The sequence below is a fragment of the Rhamphochromis longiceps genome, linkage group LG12, assembly GCF_057381845.1.
Source record: "Rhamphochromis longiceps isolate RC_006_pf linkage group LG12, R_longiceps_female_GT1.1, whole genome shotgun sequence".
In the NCBI taxonomy this organism is placed as follows: domain Eukaryota; kingdom Metazoa; phylum Chordata; class Actinopteri; order Cichliformes; family Cichlidae; genus Rhamphochromis; species Rhamphochromis longiceps.
The window spans coordinates 16,113,271-16,129,233 of record NC_140568.1 but is presented as its reverse complement, the minus strand read 5'-3'; the positions used below and the strand labels follow the sequence as shown (position 1 = coordinate 16,129,233).

General features: G+C 44.0%; 1 protein-coding gene across 1 annotated transcript; it reads left to right on the top strand.

Annotated features, from left to right (window-relative positions):
- Positions 1-87: 87 nt before the first annotated feature.
- Positions 88-15,460, top strand: snapc4 (small nuclear RNA activating complex, polypeptide 4). The gene is made up of 22 exons (XM_085424925.1): positions 88-367; positions 842-955; positions 1,037-1,080; positions 1,169-1,265; positions 1,491-1,516; positions 1,596-1,718; positions 1,952-2,092; positions 2,180-2,264; positions 3,164-3,245; positions 3,365-3,466; positions 3,879-3,951; positions 4,035-4,199; positions 4,284-4,434; positions 4,540-4,646; positions 5,143-5,237; positions 5,319-5,413; positions 7,074-7,165; positions 9,166-10,692; positions 11,280-11,879; positions 12,163-13,048; positions 13,192-13,517; positions 14,828-15,460. Exons 2-22 carry the CDS (start codon positions 844-846, stop codon positions 14,921-14,923), a joined length of 5,025 nt encoding a protein of 1,674 aa, XP_085281051.1. The 5' UTR covers positions 88-367; positions 842-843; the 3' UTR covers positions 14,924-15,460.
- Positions 15,461-15,963: the final 503 nt, after the last annotated feature.

Here is a 15,963-nt window from a genome sequence, read left to right as displayed (position 1 = left end):
GGGCTCATCATGGACTGTGGGCATTTGGCCTAAAAACAAAAATATCTGAAGAAAACTGACTTCTATGCTGAATGAAAATACGCAACAACCGGAAGTGACATCGGGGGAAGGAACCAAACAACGGATCGGTGGCATTGCAGGTTTTGGGCTGCGGGTTTTTTGTTTTTTGTCCTTTCTTGCGTGTAGCTTGAAGCATCGCAGTGACAAACGGAATAATAAATTGCCATGCATGGTTTTTGTGGACTTTCTGAACCGGAACTTAAGTGTGAACAACGGAACGTCCAAGCACAGTTTTCCCCGCCGCAGAGCCTGCTGGGTAATATGTTAACGTCGGAAACGCGTTGATTGGAGGTCCCCGCGTGTGGAGGTAAAAAGTAGAAACGTAATAAGACTCGGTAAAGACACATAGGTAAACGATGTTGCACGAGATGCTGAGGTCTTAGACGCTCGTGCAGTGTGTTAGTAATACTACTCAGTGTGTATTGTAGTGCTGTTACAAGTAGTGCTACAACTGCTGAATCTGAAAGTGTTTGCTTCAGGTTAAACTCAGTTTAAGCTTTATACAAAGAAAATGAACAAGACTCGTTTACATTGTTTTGTCTTTAATACATATATTTATAAATGTTCCCAACCAGGAAGTTAATAAAAATATTTATATTTGTTTGTGTGTGTGCGTCCGCGCGCGTTGTTTTCTATCGAAGTGGTTGCCCTGACCACAAGTCGGTCAAAAGAAAGACGCTTATTAATAAATATTTCGGTTTGAACCAAATCACCAGGTTAAAGGCTCATCATGATGTTTGTCGTGACATAATAATGCAACCTTCTCTGTGTCTGTCCACAGACATGTCCGCCTCTCTGGCAGCAAAGAGGGACAAGATCCAGAGAGAGGTGGAGGAACTGGAACGGAGTCTGTCTGTAACCAATGCTGAACTGGAGCTCCTAAGCAGCGGGACAGGTACCCATCTTCTCTCTCTGTCTGTCTTTATCGCGCTCTCTGTTTGCTTGTCTCTAAATAACCTGCTATATCTCTGACTAGATGATGACTGTGATCGTGAAGATGTGGATACCCCAGCGGGACAGGTAGATCTCACAGTAAAACTGTGCATGAATTGAATGAGAGTTCCGACAAAGACACAAAATCTCTGTGTGTGTGTTTTCTTGCATTCAGTCTGCAGCAGGTCTGTTGGCTGAGAGAGAGAAAATCCAGAAAGAGATCCAGAACCTGGAGGAAGTGCTGGGACCACACAGTCCCATCATTGTTTCAGGTACCTCTCTCTGGCTGTCCTGCAGCATGTCTGTGGAGCCTGAATTTATTTATTTATTTTCACATAATCAGAAACTAATGAAAAAGTCACCATGCATTTTATCTGCTAAAATATAATTTACATCAAAAATGAGGAAGGAACCTTAAAGGAACCACACTGGGAACTCTGGTACTTGTTAGAGAATTTAAAAAGGCAAATAAATGTCTCCTGCTTTCTGTCTGGCAGATGATGATTGCAGCATCAGTGAGGAGGTAAGCGTCCATGTCCTTAAGCTGTCAGTACCTCTGTCAGTAACTGTGAAATAACTTTGTATAATTACACTGATTACAGAGTGACCTTGGCCTGTCACCGTCAGTGGACTCATGTCTTCAGATGAACCTCGTGTACCAGCAGGTGGTCCAAGAGACTCTGGACCAGCTGGAGAAACTACTAACACAAAACCAGAAGGAGCAGGTCACTACTAACACACACACAAATACTCAGTCAGTATTAATGCACACAACAGGTCAAAATACAGACATTAGAAGAGTATTAACACACAACCAGAGACATTAGGAGTGTTAACAGACAATCTCAGACAGCATGTCAGTACTAACACATGACTACAGACAGTAGGTCAGTGCTCATATTAAATGTTTTTGTTTGTTTGTTTGTTTGTTTGTTTGCTTGTTGTTTTTCTAATGCAGAAGGAGCTGGAAACTCAGCTGTCTGGACAGATCAAAGAGCCTTCCAAACAGCAGCCCACCAACTCCTCCTACCAGCAGCCAATGAAGATGTATCTAGGTCGCTTCCTAAAACCATACTTCAAGGATAAACTGACGGGACTGGTAAGACAAACATGCCCAACAACTGACACAGGGTTACTGTTACTGCAGCTGACCAATTAGGGGCTGTGTTTGTCTGTATGTCTTCAGGGTCCTCCAGCCAATCAGGAGGCGAAGGAAAAGGCGAGCAGGATTGCAGGATATCTCGATGACAAGAAGCTGAAAATAAAACGATGTAAGACAGTACAAACTCCCCCCCCCCCCCCCCCCCCCTTTTTTTTTTTTTTTTTTTTTTTTTTACCCAAAGTGAAACAAACCAAATAAATGTATATAAATAAATGAACATGATAGGTGCATTGTGACACTGTTTAGGCCTAAATACTAGCACTAGCATCTACTCATGCTCATGTAACTAAGACTAAAATGCTGATGTTTAGCAGGTGCATAATTTATGTAATCAACCTGATTTCAGTGATGTTTTTGCAGCACAAATATAAATTAAACAGAATCCATAACGATTTGCGAGTGATTTAAACCATACATTAAATTTGAAATGAATACAAAGAGCATCTCAAGTGCTCAAACACGCAAAAACATTTTAAACAAATTATTAAAAGTTGGGACATGGGCATGCAAATGTAATATGCTTTGTTAATATGCTGTATTTTGGACTATTTGTTTTGTTAAAATTGGTGGTTACAGTAGTGGATACTCATATTAAACATGGCCAAAGTTTCAACAAGGTCTGTAATCCTTATGAGCCAGAAAGCGCAGGCAGACTGCTCCACTTCAAGGTAGCTTTTTTTTTTTTTTTAAAAGAGAGAGCTGTAACCTGTGAACATAGAAACTTTTCTATCCTAGAGGCAGTCAAAAGAAAGGTATCTTAATGGGACTAGAGTTAAAACTGCTTGTTTTATTCTAATGAACTGAAGTCCCACTGAAGTTGCTGCACTGATAATAAATAAATAAATAAATAAATAAGGATTATTTTCAACTGTCAGTCAAGAAAATTAGAGCCCAAAAACAACATTGAAGGGATATGAACATAATAGGTCCTGTATAAGTTCAGACCATTTACCATTTTATCACCAAGTGGTGTTTGTCCCTTCAACATCTCTGATATCTGTGTCTTAGGGGAGAGCTGGCAGAAGACTCTCTTGATCCATGCAGTGTCTAGGGAGAGTCTGAGGAGACTCATCCAGCCCAAACTCTCAAAGTAACATCACGTGCTCTCATCTTTGTTTTTAATTATTATTGATATATATATATTTTTTTTTTTACTTTACATTTTGTCTGCCTTGTTTTTGTGTCTGTGTTTGTGTGTTTCTCTTTCAGGGTGGACTACCTGAGTCAGAAGTTGCTCTCCGTAGAGGAGGCAGACAGGCAGCTAATCAGAGAGCAGATAGACAGTTTGGAGAGAGAAATCAACTTGCTCAGGTTAGCTGGATATCAATTTTGGACTTCAGTGTTCTTGCAGGGCCAGATGTGTCCATATTTATACCAGAAATGGGAATTGTCACATTATCAGGTAACATCGGAGAGCTCTAGAAGTCCAACAAACAGTTTACAGTCTATGTTGGCACAGCTGACAAATACCCTTAACTTAAAGATCATCTGAGAAGCTTCTTCAGCTCTGAGCTGAAGCCAGTGATTTACCAGAATGTTTTAGCTTGGTTCAGGTTTAGTTTAGTATGGTAAGAAACAAGTATTTAGAATAATGCTAGGCAGTTAACTTTTCTATTAGCCACTGCTACAAATATTGCTATCAATAGCTTTTTATTGTAACAGTCTAGTATGTTCAGCAGTTTAAAATGTAACGTGTATCTCATTCTCTGTTCTGAATGGTCAGACAGAAGAAGGAAGAGGAGCTGATTGGTGATCGATTTGAAGAATATGACTGGCAGAAAATATCCAACATTGATGTAAGTTTTGAAAAGTAATTAGTGAATCCGATGACGAATGCAAAAGTGTTGAGGTGATCACTTCCTTTTACCATCGTCCCCAGTTTGAAGAGACGAGGGATGCAGGGGACATCCGCTGTTTCTGGCAGAACTTCCTCCACCCGTCCATTAATAAGACTCGGTGGAGCCAGGAGGAGGTGCAGCAACTGAAGGAGATCAGCAGGAAACACGAAGAGAGACACTGGGAGATCATCGCTCAAGAGCTGGGGGTGAGCAGGAGGGAGCACTGTCTATTTGTCTGAAATGTGTGTCTATTTTTGATCTCTCTCTCTCTCCCCTCCCCTCCCTCCCAGACTGGAAGAACAGCTTTCATGTGTCTTCAGATGTTCCAGCGTTTTGTCTCGGGATCATTAAAACGTGGCAGCTGGACTCCAGCTGAAGATGATTTGCTGAGAGAGCTGGTGGACAAGATGAGGATCGGGAACTTCATCCCATACACACAGAGTAATCACATCACACTGTTACATCAGTCCGCCTGTCTCTCTGTCATTAATGAGGTGCATGTGCTTGTTTTACATGCCAACACTCTGAAACCTCTTCTGTTCCCAGTGAGTTACTTCATGGAGGGTCGTGACCCTGCACAGTTGATCTACAGGTGGAACCAAGTTTTAGACCCGAGCCTGAAGAGAGGGCCATGGACCAAGCAGGAGGATAAGGTACACAGAGGACTAAGTGGATACACCATAGCAGAGCCACATCAGTGTACAATCAGTAGTGTAAATAGTTCAGAGAGGAAGTACTTGTTTGTGTTCCTGTGATGAGATTCTGCTGCATAATTGGGGCAGGGATAGCTCAGTAGGTAAAGTGGTCGCCCCATGATCGGAAGGTCGGCGGTTCGAATCCACTTAACGGCTACCCTGAGGTACCCCTGAGCAAGGTACCGTCCCTACACACTGCTCCCCGGGCGCCTGCTTAGTGGGCTGCCCACTGCTTCACTGAGTGAATGGGTCAAATGCAGAGAAAAACAAGTAATTTCCCCATGGGGATCAATAAAGTATCCATTATTATTATTATTATTATTATTATTATTATTATTATTATTATTATTATAAGGTCCCAGTTTGGAACCTACTATGAGTGTTTTTTATATTTGCATATATATATTTGATACATATGATAACATCTAGTTACTGACCGGTCTTTGTCTGTCAGCTTCTGCTACAAGCTGTGGCTCGTCACGGAGAGAAGAACTGGTGGAAGATCAGGTTGGAGGTTCCCGGACGCACTGATGGAGGCTGCAGAGACAGGTAACACTTGACTGGAAGAACAGAACTGAGTTTGTCTGATAATCTGGGTCCTAGTTAAGATGTGTGTGGGGTTGCTTGCAGGTATTATGACTGTCTGAAGGCGGGGACAAAAAGAGGCCCATTCGACAGGAAGGAGAGAGAGCTGCTAGTGGAGCTGGTGGAGAAACATGGAGTCGGTGGGTCACAAACATGCCACAGAGCAGCATATTAAAAGCATGTTGCTGCAGCAGCTTTCACAAAAACACAAAAAATCTGAAATCACAAGCCCAAAATCTTTCCTGCAGCATCTTTTCTGTTTTGACTTATTAACCAAGGAACAGTTTTGACAACAGAATGAGAACATAAATCATTTTCATCAGAATATAAACATTACTGACAGTAGATTTTTATAAAGATTTTATAAACGTATACATCCATCCATCGGTCCGTCTTCTTCCGCTTATCCTGAGCCGGGTCACGGCAGCAGCCTAAGCAGAGAAGGCCAGGCCTCCCTCTCCCCGGCCACCTCCTCCAGCTTGTCTGGGGGAACATCAAGGCGTTCCAAGGCCAGCCGAGAGTTATAACCTTTCCAGCATGCCCTGGTTCTGCCCCAGGGCCTCCTCAATGGGACATGCGTGGAACACCTCACCCAGGAGGCATCCTTATCAGATGCCCGAACCACCTCAACTAGCTCCTTTTGATGTGGAGGAGCAGCAGCTCTACTCTGAGCCCATCCTGGGTGGCTGAACTCCTCACCCTATAAACTTATACAGTACTGTGCAAAAGTCGTTAGCAACCCCTTATATTTTAATAGGAAAATGGAAAGTCAGTACAGCAATAAATGGAAATATAGTATACAAGGCCAAAACAGAGTTTGTACACTTTGTAATTGGCCTTTGACCATCTTTATTCTTCAACACAGCCTAAAGTCTCTTTTTTCAGTGTTCTTCAGCTGTAGTTCTCCAGGCTCTTTGAAGAACATCCAGAGCTGTTCTATATTTCTACCCTTTGCTCGGTTCTCTGTGAAGATGATCCCACACTGCTTCAATAATGTTAATCTAGGGAGGCTAATCCATGACTGCCCCTGTTCCACACCACTGACTGAAATACCATGGTGGAGTCTCCAGTGTGGTTTATAGATGACATGTCTGTGAAGGTTCAGTCATCCAGGTCATCGTAGACTAAGGAGCTTGGAAAGAAAAGTGTCTGGACTTCTTTGAGTTGCTTGAAGACGTTTCACCTCTCATCCGAGAAGCTTCTTCAGTTCTAAGGATCAATTGGTGGGGAGTCCCAGATTTAAACCTAGTGGGAGTTTTCCCCCCCATAGATGACTGTAAACACTCACTGTTGTACCGCTCACTTGACCTTCCACACAGTGATAAATAAATATGTTTCCACTCTTTGTTTTTCTTTTTTTTTTCTTTTTTTTCTTCAGTGCCCTTCTTGTGTAATTTGGCATACCTCAGCCTTTTCTCCCCATTTCCCTTATTTAAGAACGGCCCTTTCATAGCAGCGTTCTTCTTTCTTTAGCTGCAGCATACAGCAGCCTCCTCCGTCACAACAACCCACTCCGTATCCTTCTTCACTACATCCATGGATGTTTTGTGGTCTTTCTCTTTTCCTCCTGCCTGGCAGCTCCACATTTAACATACTTTAGTGTGATCTGATACCATGAATCTTTAGCTAAATCTTCATCTGCACAGCCATTTTTTTTTTTATTAATATCCAATGAAAAATAAAACTCTGCACTAAACATTTAAGCAGCTGCAGTGACACACTCTGCTGTCAAGTGTTTGTGTGTTTGAACTCGTGTGTGTGTGTGTGTGTGTGTTTTTTTTGTTTTTTTTTTTCTTTCAGGTCACTGGGCAAAGATCGCAGCTGAGATTCCCAACCGTATCGATGCTCAGTGTATGAGGACATGGAGGCAAATGGCCAAAGCTGCAGATGAGGTACATGACCTGTTGTCTTGGAGGGAGGGAAATGTTGGTGTTGTGAGAGGATTAACATAGCATTACCTGATTACAGTGGGGCAAAAAAGTATTTAGTCAGCCACCGATTGTGCAAGTTCCCCCACCTAAAATGATGACAGAGGTCAGTATTTTGCACCAGAGGTACACTACAACTGTGAGAGACAGAATGTGAAAAAAAAAAAAAAAATCCATGAATCCACATGGTAGGATTTGTAAAGAATTTATACGTAAATCAGGGTGGAAAATAAGTATTTGGTCAATAACAAAAATACAACTCAATACTTTGTAACATAACCTTTGTTGGCAATAACAGAGGTCAAACGTTTACTATAGGTCTTTACCAGGTTTGCACACACAGTAGCTGGTATTTTGGCCCATTCCTCCATGCAGATCTTCTCGAGAGCAGTGATGTTTTGGGGCTGTCGCCGAGCAACACGGACTTTCAACTCCCGCCACAGATTTTCTATGGGGTTGAGGTCTGGAGACTGGCTAGGCCACTCCAGGACTTTCAAATGCTTCTTACGGAGCCACTCCTTTGTTGCCCGGGCGGTGTGTTTTGGATCATTGTCATGTTGGAAGACCCAGCCTCGTTTCATCTTCAAAGTTCTCACTGATGGAAGGAGGTTTTGGCTCAAAATCTCACGATACATGGCCCCATTCATTCTGTCCTTAACACGGATCAGTCGTCCTGTCCCCTTGGCAGAAAAACAGCCCCATAGCATGATGTTTCCACCCCCATGCTTCACAGTAGGTATGGTGTTCTTGGGATGCAACTCAGTATTCTTCTTCCTCCAAACACGACGAGTTGAGTTTATACCAAAAAGTTCTACTTTGGTTTCATCTGACCACATGACATTCTCCCAATCCTCTGCTGTATCATCCATGTGCTCTCTGGCAAACTTCAGACGGGCCTGGACATGCACTGGCTTCAGCAGCGGAACACGTCTGGCACTGCGGGATTTGATTCCCTGCCGTTGTAGTGTGTTACTGATGGTGACCTTTGTTACTTTGGTCCCAGCTCTCTGCAGGTCATTCACCAGGTCCCCCCGTGTGGTTCTGGGATCTTTGCTCACCGTTCTCATGATCATTTTGACCCCACGGGATGAGATCTTGCGTGGAGCCCCAGATCGAGGGAGATTATCAGTGGTCTTGTATGTCTTCCATTTTCTGATGATTGCTCCCACAGTTGGTTTTTTCACACCAAGCTGCTTGCCTATTGTAGATTCACTCTTCCCAGTCTGGTGCAGGTCTACAATACTTTTCCTGGTGTCCTTCGAAAGCTCTTTGGTCTTGGCCATGGCGGAGTTTGGAGTCTGACTGTTTGAGGCTGTGGACAGGTGTCTTTTATACAGATGATGAGTTCAAACAGGTGCCATTCATACAGGTAACGAGTGGGGGACAGAAAAGCTTCTTACAGAAGACGTTACAGGTCTGTGAGAGCCAGAGATTTTCCTTGTTTGAGGTGACCAAATACTTATTTTCCACCCTAATTTACGAATAAATTCTTTACAAATCCTACCATGTGGATGCATGGATTTTTTTTTTTCACATTCTGTCTCTCACAGTTAAAGTGTACCTCTGGTGCAAATTACTGACCTCTGTCATCATTTTAAGTGGGGGAACTTGCACAATCGGTGGCTGACTAAATACTTTTTTGCACCCCTGTACCTGTGTCTGTAATTCAGCTGGTGGTTCGGAAAAATTCGGACTTCTGGGATCTGGTCTGTAAACGAGATGAAACCAAAATAATCAAAGAATAGTTATAATATTAGGAAACATACCAAATGGTACTTTCATTACACTCCTTATGTTCATTTATTCATTTACTTTATTTAATGCCAGCTTAACCACTGGCAGAAGATAGAATTACAATATCAGCTACATAAATGAGCAATATTCACAAAAAATGTGACAACTGCTTAACTACTTAGGAACCATGGAAACTGAAACAATGACTCTTTTTAACTCTCTGAAAACAGAAATTAGGGTGTGCTAGAAAACCACAGAGGAAACGTGGGGGAGATGAGGAGAAGAAGAAGAAGAAGGCTGCTAAAACCAACAACAACATCAGGAGACGCCTCAAGGCAATAAAAGAAGAAGTGATTAGTGAGGAGGAGGAGGAGGAGGAGGAAGAGATGGCGATAGAATATATGGACAGTGATGATGAGAAGAAAAAGATGAAAAAGACAGAGGTACCAGAAGTGGAGAAACTAGTGGAAGTGCAAGAGGAGCAGAAGGAGGAGGAGTTGGAGGAAGAATATACGTTCCCACCCATGCAGGAATGGATTCCAGTTGAAAGAGCCCAACCATTTACTTCCTTGAACTTTCATCCAGTGGTGTTGGCTTCCTCCAACGAGTCTCACAATGACAAGTTAGTGCGATCAACCATTTTGGGGAAGTCTGGACGCTCTGTAATCATCGGCCCACCTCCCAGGGAGCTGCGATGGGAAGAACGCCACGACAGCGGCGCCATGATGATGGTGTCACCTGACCAGCTCCGAGCCCACTTGCACAATCAAGCACGGAGGTTTTACAGTAGGTCTAAATGTAAGACAAAAACTTCCCAAACCAGCAGGCCACTCTTTATGAAAGGAATGACTGGCCAGGGGGTAGACCTCATGCTTCAGGCTGCAGTGACACCATGGATTGGCAACCTGCTGATCCCAGCCAGCACCAAAAGAATGGCAGAAGATGTCCTGAGGGAGCGAGCAGAGAAGAAAGAGCTTTCTTCAACATCTGTCTTCACGTTGTTCCTCAAAGTCATGAATGTGGATGTCATGGGTTGTAAGGAGATGATAGAGCGGAGGCAAAGCGGGGTGACGTTAATAACTCCACCTTCCAATCCTCCTCCTGGCAAATTTAAAAATCCAAATACTGTGGCAGGAATACTTCAGCGAATGCATTTGGGCATGCAGGAGCCATCTCCGGCAGACAGGTGGTGCAGACAAACTCCTCCTCCTCAGCTGCACCCATCAATTGTTACTCAGGTGCCTCCTAACATCCGGACTCAAGTTGCTCCTTTGTCATTTCCCCAGCCTGCCTCAATTCCTCATTCTGACTCACAGCTGAATGCTGCTTTCTCTCGAGCTCAACACACATCTCGGCATGCAGAGGTCACTATTTCTCCATTTGCTCTTCCTGCTGCTTGTCAGAGGCAGACTACCACTCCAGTTTTTGTGGTCTCAACGCTCCAGAATGTCTCCTCTAGCTGTAACCAACAGGCTGTACCTTTGACCCAAAGCCTCACAGCCTCATTGCCCCCATTCCTTAATCAGCCTATTAGCCCCTCACAAACTGCTGTCCTCTCCCCTCCTGCCTGTTCCCGCCAACTTTGCCTTTCCCCCTCCACCCTAAATCTACCCAGAAAAAAGCAAACAGAGAATCACGAGAGTCAGAATGGGGTTGTACATGCAGGTGTGGAGGGAGAAGTTAGTATGAGCAAGGACAGAAAGAAGACGAATCTCAGTCAGAAGGCCAGAGCTCCACGCCAAGTCACTAAAGCAAAGGTAACATTTTCAGATTTCTCGCAATAAATGATTATACAAAGTCACTATTTTTGCTTGTTTTCTAGTTGCTTTTATTACAAAAAATATTGTATTATTTATCTTTTAGACTGGGAGTATAACAATTAAAATGCTGCTTTCACTCATGCTCGATTTGTTCTACTTGCAAAGAGACTTAGAAACCATTATCGAGTGAGAAAAGTGTGCTGCAGGGGGGAAAAGGCCTTTATTGAGCCCAGTGGATTTTTTTTTAAACTTATGTAATCTAATCATCTAGCCTTTACGAGTCCACCATAACCATGCAAACTTTCCCACACTATTAAGTATACCATTGCACTGCCTGCTATTGTTTGAACTTTTCAGTATTCTGAAAAAAATCCCAGAATTACCTAGAAATTATCGTTTAATATAATTTCAGTCATTGTCATGCATATGTTTCCAAAATATGAAACGACTCGTTCAGTTCAATGTTATTTGTATAGAATAGAATGGAATTCAACTTTATTGTCATGGTCTCACAATTTCCATTCTCATCAGAATGCCATATAGATCTTGCTGGCTCATCTCTGTCTTTGTTTTGTTTTGTTTAGGCTAAAGTAAAAAAGACGGCAAAGTCTGCTCCATTAAAGATGGCCAGTCCTCCCATCGAGCTGCTACCTCAGACTGTTCACTCCTCCCAAACCACACCTCCTACAGCTCATCCAGTTGATGTTATCCCTTCTTCATTAGTCACATCCCTTCGTCTCACACCGAATGACTCTTCAACTTCTGATAACCTGTCCTTCCCATCACGCCAGTCTGCCACGCCTTCCCACTCTGACGGAGCCATGTCTTCAACTCTAAACTTTAGTTTAGTCCCACTCCCCTCCAGTGTGACCAGCCAACATGCTGTTTCCTCCACTTCATGCCCAAACTCCAGCGACCACAACTACACATTTTTAACACCTAGCCCCACTGAGCATGGGTCTGACTTGAGTCAGCCTTGTCCTGTCCCAAAGCAGCCAGACAACAATGTTCCAGATGGCCAGGCCAGAGGAAAGAAAAGACAGAGGCAAGCAGCAGAAAAGCAGGAAGTGATGAGAAACGAGGACGACCAGTGTGTAGGCAGGACAAGTACAGGTGTGGACGGAAAGCGAATTCGAAAGCCGACTCATAAAGCCAAAGCTCTGCAGGAAGATGCTCAGGCCAAGGTAAGATTACTAGATTCTGTTCTTCATTCCTCATTTAGTCACATAATTACAACAACAATAGCAAAGCATGTACAGGTAGTGTAATCACCTAGTTGACTTTAAACGAGAGTTTCTTAGGTCTCCTTAAAAATCAAAATACCAAACAGCTGCCATCCAAACAGCTGCAAAAGATTTGAAGTTGACGAAAGCAGGAGACCGATGCTGCAGGTCATTAGCTGGTAGTTTTTATTAGCTGGTATCTGTCACCTCTTCAGACTGTCTCCTCTGTGGTCTGTGTTTGCAGGCTGAAGCCAAGAAGAAAAAATCTTCTACCTCATCTCCTCGGCAGAAGCGTTCTCGCGGTGCTTGCTCTAAAGAGAAAGCGAGCACACAGACTCCAGTTGCTGCTCCGGTGCCCAGGTTGCATTTATGTCCGGGTCAGTCGATGTGGTTCATGACTCCTACAGGCCTGGTCCAGCTTTCACAAGCCCCGTCCCAGGGCCTGGAGATGGCGGCAATAAACACTGTCCCTCCTTCCCCAGGGAGTATTTTAAACCAACACACAGCCACATCACCTGTCCAGCTCGCCACCAGAGGCCTGCGGCCAATTGCACCTAAACTGTCCTCTGGGCCTGTACCGATAACCCTTCCAAATCAACCTCACCCACTTCCTGAGCCACCCGTTTGTAACCCAAGGCCTCTCGCCCCACCCTCAGTGCAGCCATCTGACCTAGACCATGGTCTCTACTCCCTCCCTTTTTGTCCCCCGCGGTCTTCCACTAACTTCTCACCATTGGGCACAGTCAGAGTGGATGCCCCACAGTCCAGGCCACTGAGGAAGGAGGTGCTGGAGATCGACCCCTCTCTTATATTCGTGGAATCCCCAGCAGCCATAAATGACTGGTTAAGTGGGTCAGGAGGGGTGGTAGTACCAGGATTGAGCTTGTCCCTGCCCTACCTTCCACCCTTTGTCAGCAATCTGAGCATGCTCAGTAGATTGCTTTGTGCCAAGAAGTCCCTAACCAGGTCGTCCCTGCAGCTGGTGCGTGAGGGCAACAAATCCAGATGGCCCCAGACCAATTCCAAGCCTGACAGCAGCACAAAGAACGGCTCCAATGACCCTCCGCCTCAACCTCCACCAGACCTGCCGGACTCCACCTCAGACATCACACCCGCCGAGAAACACCCAGGTAACACACCATATGACCCGACAGCAGGTGGTGTCTCCTACGCTCTAAATTCTGTTGATAAAATATTAAGTGCTGGATGTTTAATAATTGGCAGTTTCCTCCAGAGACTTCAGGTTGTTCTGTTTGTTTGTGTCTCCCTGCAGCTTCCCCCGCAGCCACCCCTGTCAGCTCTGACCACCTGGAGCAGCAGGAGAAGAATGAGGAGGAAGAGGAGGAGGAGCTGGTGGCAGCAGTGCGTCAGCTGGTAGCTGAGCGTTTCTCAAATAATCCTGCCTACCAGTTGCTGAAGGCACGCTTTCTGTCTTGTTTTACTCTCCCCGCACTCCTGGCTACCATGCCACCAGTCCCAAAGGTTGAAGCCTGCCAGACCAATCAGGAAGAGGAGAAGGAAGAGGAGGTGGAGGAGGAAGGAGAAGAAGAAGTGGAGCTAAGGAAACTCAAAGAAATGGCAAAACTGAGGAGAGCTGAGGTGAGTTGCGTAGGTTATTCAGGTAGTTTCAACTTCTGTTTATATCACAGTAACACTGACTCTGGCAGCATTCAACTTACTGTGGGCACATATACGGTCATTTGGGAAACAAATTGTTAGCCCCAAATGCCACAAATTCGAGTTCTTCTCTGTAAGGTTTCTATACTTTTATCACATGATAGCAGAAATAGCCAGTTTCTTTATGTAGAAATCTGTCTAAATCTAAAGCAGGGATTTCAAACTAATTTTACATAGTGGGCCATATATAGCCCACTTTGCTTTTAGGTGGGCCGGACCAGTGAAACTAATTTGGTATTGTGTGGATAATAATTGGGCAGCACGGTGGCACGGTGGTTAGCACTGTTGCCTCACAGCAAGAAGGTCCTGAGTTCAATTCCACCATCAGGCCGGGGTCTTTCTGTGTGGAGTTTGCATGTTCTCCCCGTGTTTGCGTGGGTTCTCTCCGGGTACTCCGGCTTCCTCCCACCGTCCAAAGACATGCAGCTTGTGGGGATAGGTTAATTGGATAATCCAAATTGCCACTAGGTGTGAATGTGCGAGTGAATGTGAGTGTGAATGGTTGTCTGTCCCTGTGTGTTAGCCCTGCGACAGACTGGCGACCTGTCCAGGGAGTACCCCGCCTCTCGCCCTATGACAGCTGGGATAGGCTCCAGCGCCCCCCGCTTTATCAATAGGAAAAGCTGTAAAACTCCTCCCAACATCCCTGATCTAAAGGGGAAAAACAAAGAAAAGGATGGAAAAAGAACCTCATTAGTTTCAGTGTGGAAGTTGATGAAAGGACACAAGCTAAAGCAGCAGTGATGCTGTCATTTTGGCTGTATTTGCATGTAAAATGATCACTGAGTGAGAAAGTGCCCTCTGTGCCTCACAGAATAGAGGGAAGTTAGTGTGACTCACATTTGAGTATATTTTTCCTTGCGTGTCTGAGACAGAGAGGTGAAATAAGAAAGTGAATGTCATGCTGGCCACGTAATCCAGGCTGCGATAGCTCAAGTGTATTTAAAATAGGACCATGATAAAAACAAATCTGTGACTATATAGTACTAACAAAATGAACCAAAAAATGTAATTAATAGCAGTAATGGTTATTTTAGGAGTCACATAGTTGTAATTCTGCTGTTCATTAACTCTGGATTTCTGTAGAAAACACTGAAAATACAACAGCTGAGCAAAAATAATTCAATGTGGGTAACCCTGCAGTCGTGAAGTCTGATCACATCAAAATCCTGTGGTTCAGTAATCAGAACAGAGGCACAAACACACTGAGAAATTTTTGTTTTTGTCCACAGAAATCACTGCAGCTGCTGTGTGACAGCTCTGGAGCTTCAGCCAGTCACTTTTCAGGGATCACAGATGTCACCAGACCCACGTCGGACCAGACCTGACCAGACGAGCAGAAACTAAAGAAAACAGAAAAGGCACTTTCTGGGGAAAATGTGTTCATCTATACATTCAGGTCACATGTTCAGTTCCTCAGGTGAAAATGACTTTAGTATGTAATCGTTTATACATCTGTTTTTATATCTATGAAAACACTTTCCTGGGCGACTTCACAAACAGATACAATGTTCTGTTTTATTAGGTGCATTCAGGGACCCTCAAAATGCAACTTTTGAGTGCAGTGATGATGTTTGGAGGAGTTGGTTTTCTAAGAATGGGAAGCTTAGTTCTTACAGACTGAAGTGAGACTGATGTCTTTATAAAGGATGACTGTGGTCGGCAGGGAGTAAAAGGAACTGAGTGTTAGTGTTGAATATGTGTAGCAACTTAAGAATGAGTTCAAAACTCACTAAATTGCACTAAAAAATGTTTTTTTTGGTTTTGTTTTTTTGCTGCTGCTGCTGCTGCTGAAATTTTTCAGCTTCTGTACACAAATGTTGTTTTATTTTCGAATAAAAAGGTTTGTTTGGAATGAAAAAGCATCTGTGTGTGTGCGTGCCTGTTATTGGAGACAGTGAGGACATGTCTTTTTGCCTCCTGTTTGTGAAATCTGCTGTGACTCTTAGACTTTCATTACTTCTTTTACATGTCCTTGTGTTGGTAAAATTTCAAGACTGAGAATTCTGCTGTGGCACAACTTCCTGTTTCAGTCAGATGATGCTTCCTGTTGGCTGGGAGTGATTCCCCTTCAGACTTCTCTAATCCTTCACTTCTTCCTCTTTTGCATATTTAACACTATAGAGAACTAAAGCTTCTGTCCATCTGTAATCTTTTTTTGTCATGTGGTTTAGGATTTGGACACACAATTTTATATGCACACTCGTAAGCTAACATTAAAACCACCCATTTAATATCATATAGGTCCCCCCCATGTCTCCAAAAGAGCTTTGACCCATGCCCAGAGAAGGGCTCAATAGTGTGTTCCTCCAGCCTCTGCTCAGTTTGGGGGGGGGGGGGCTTTGGGAGACCGCAGATGTTGAGGGGG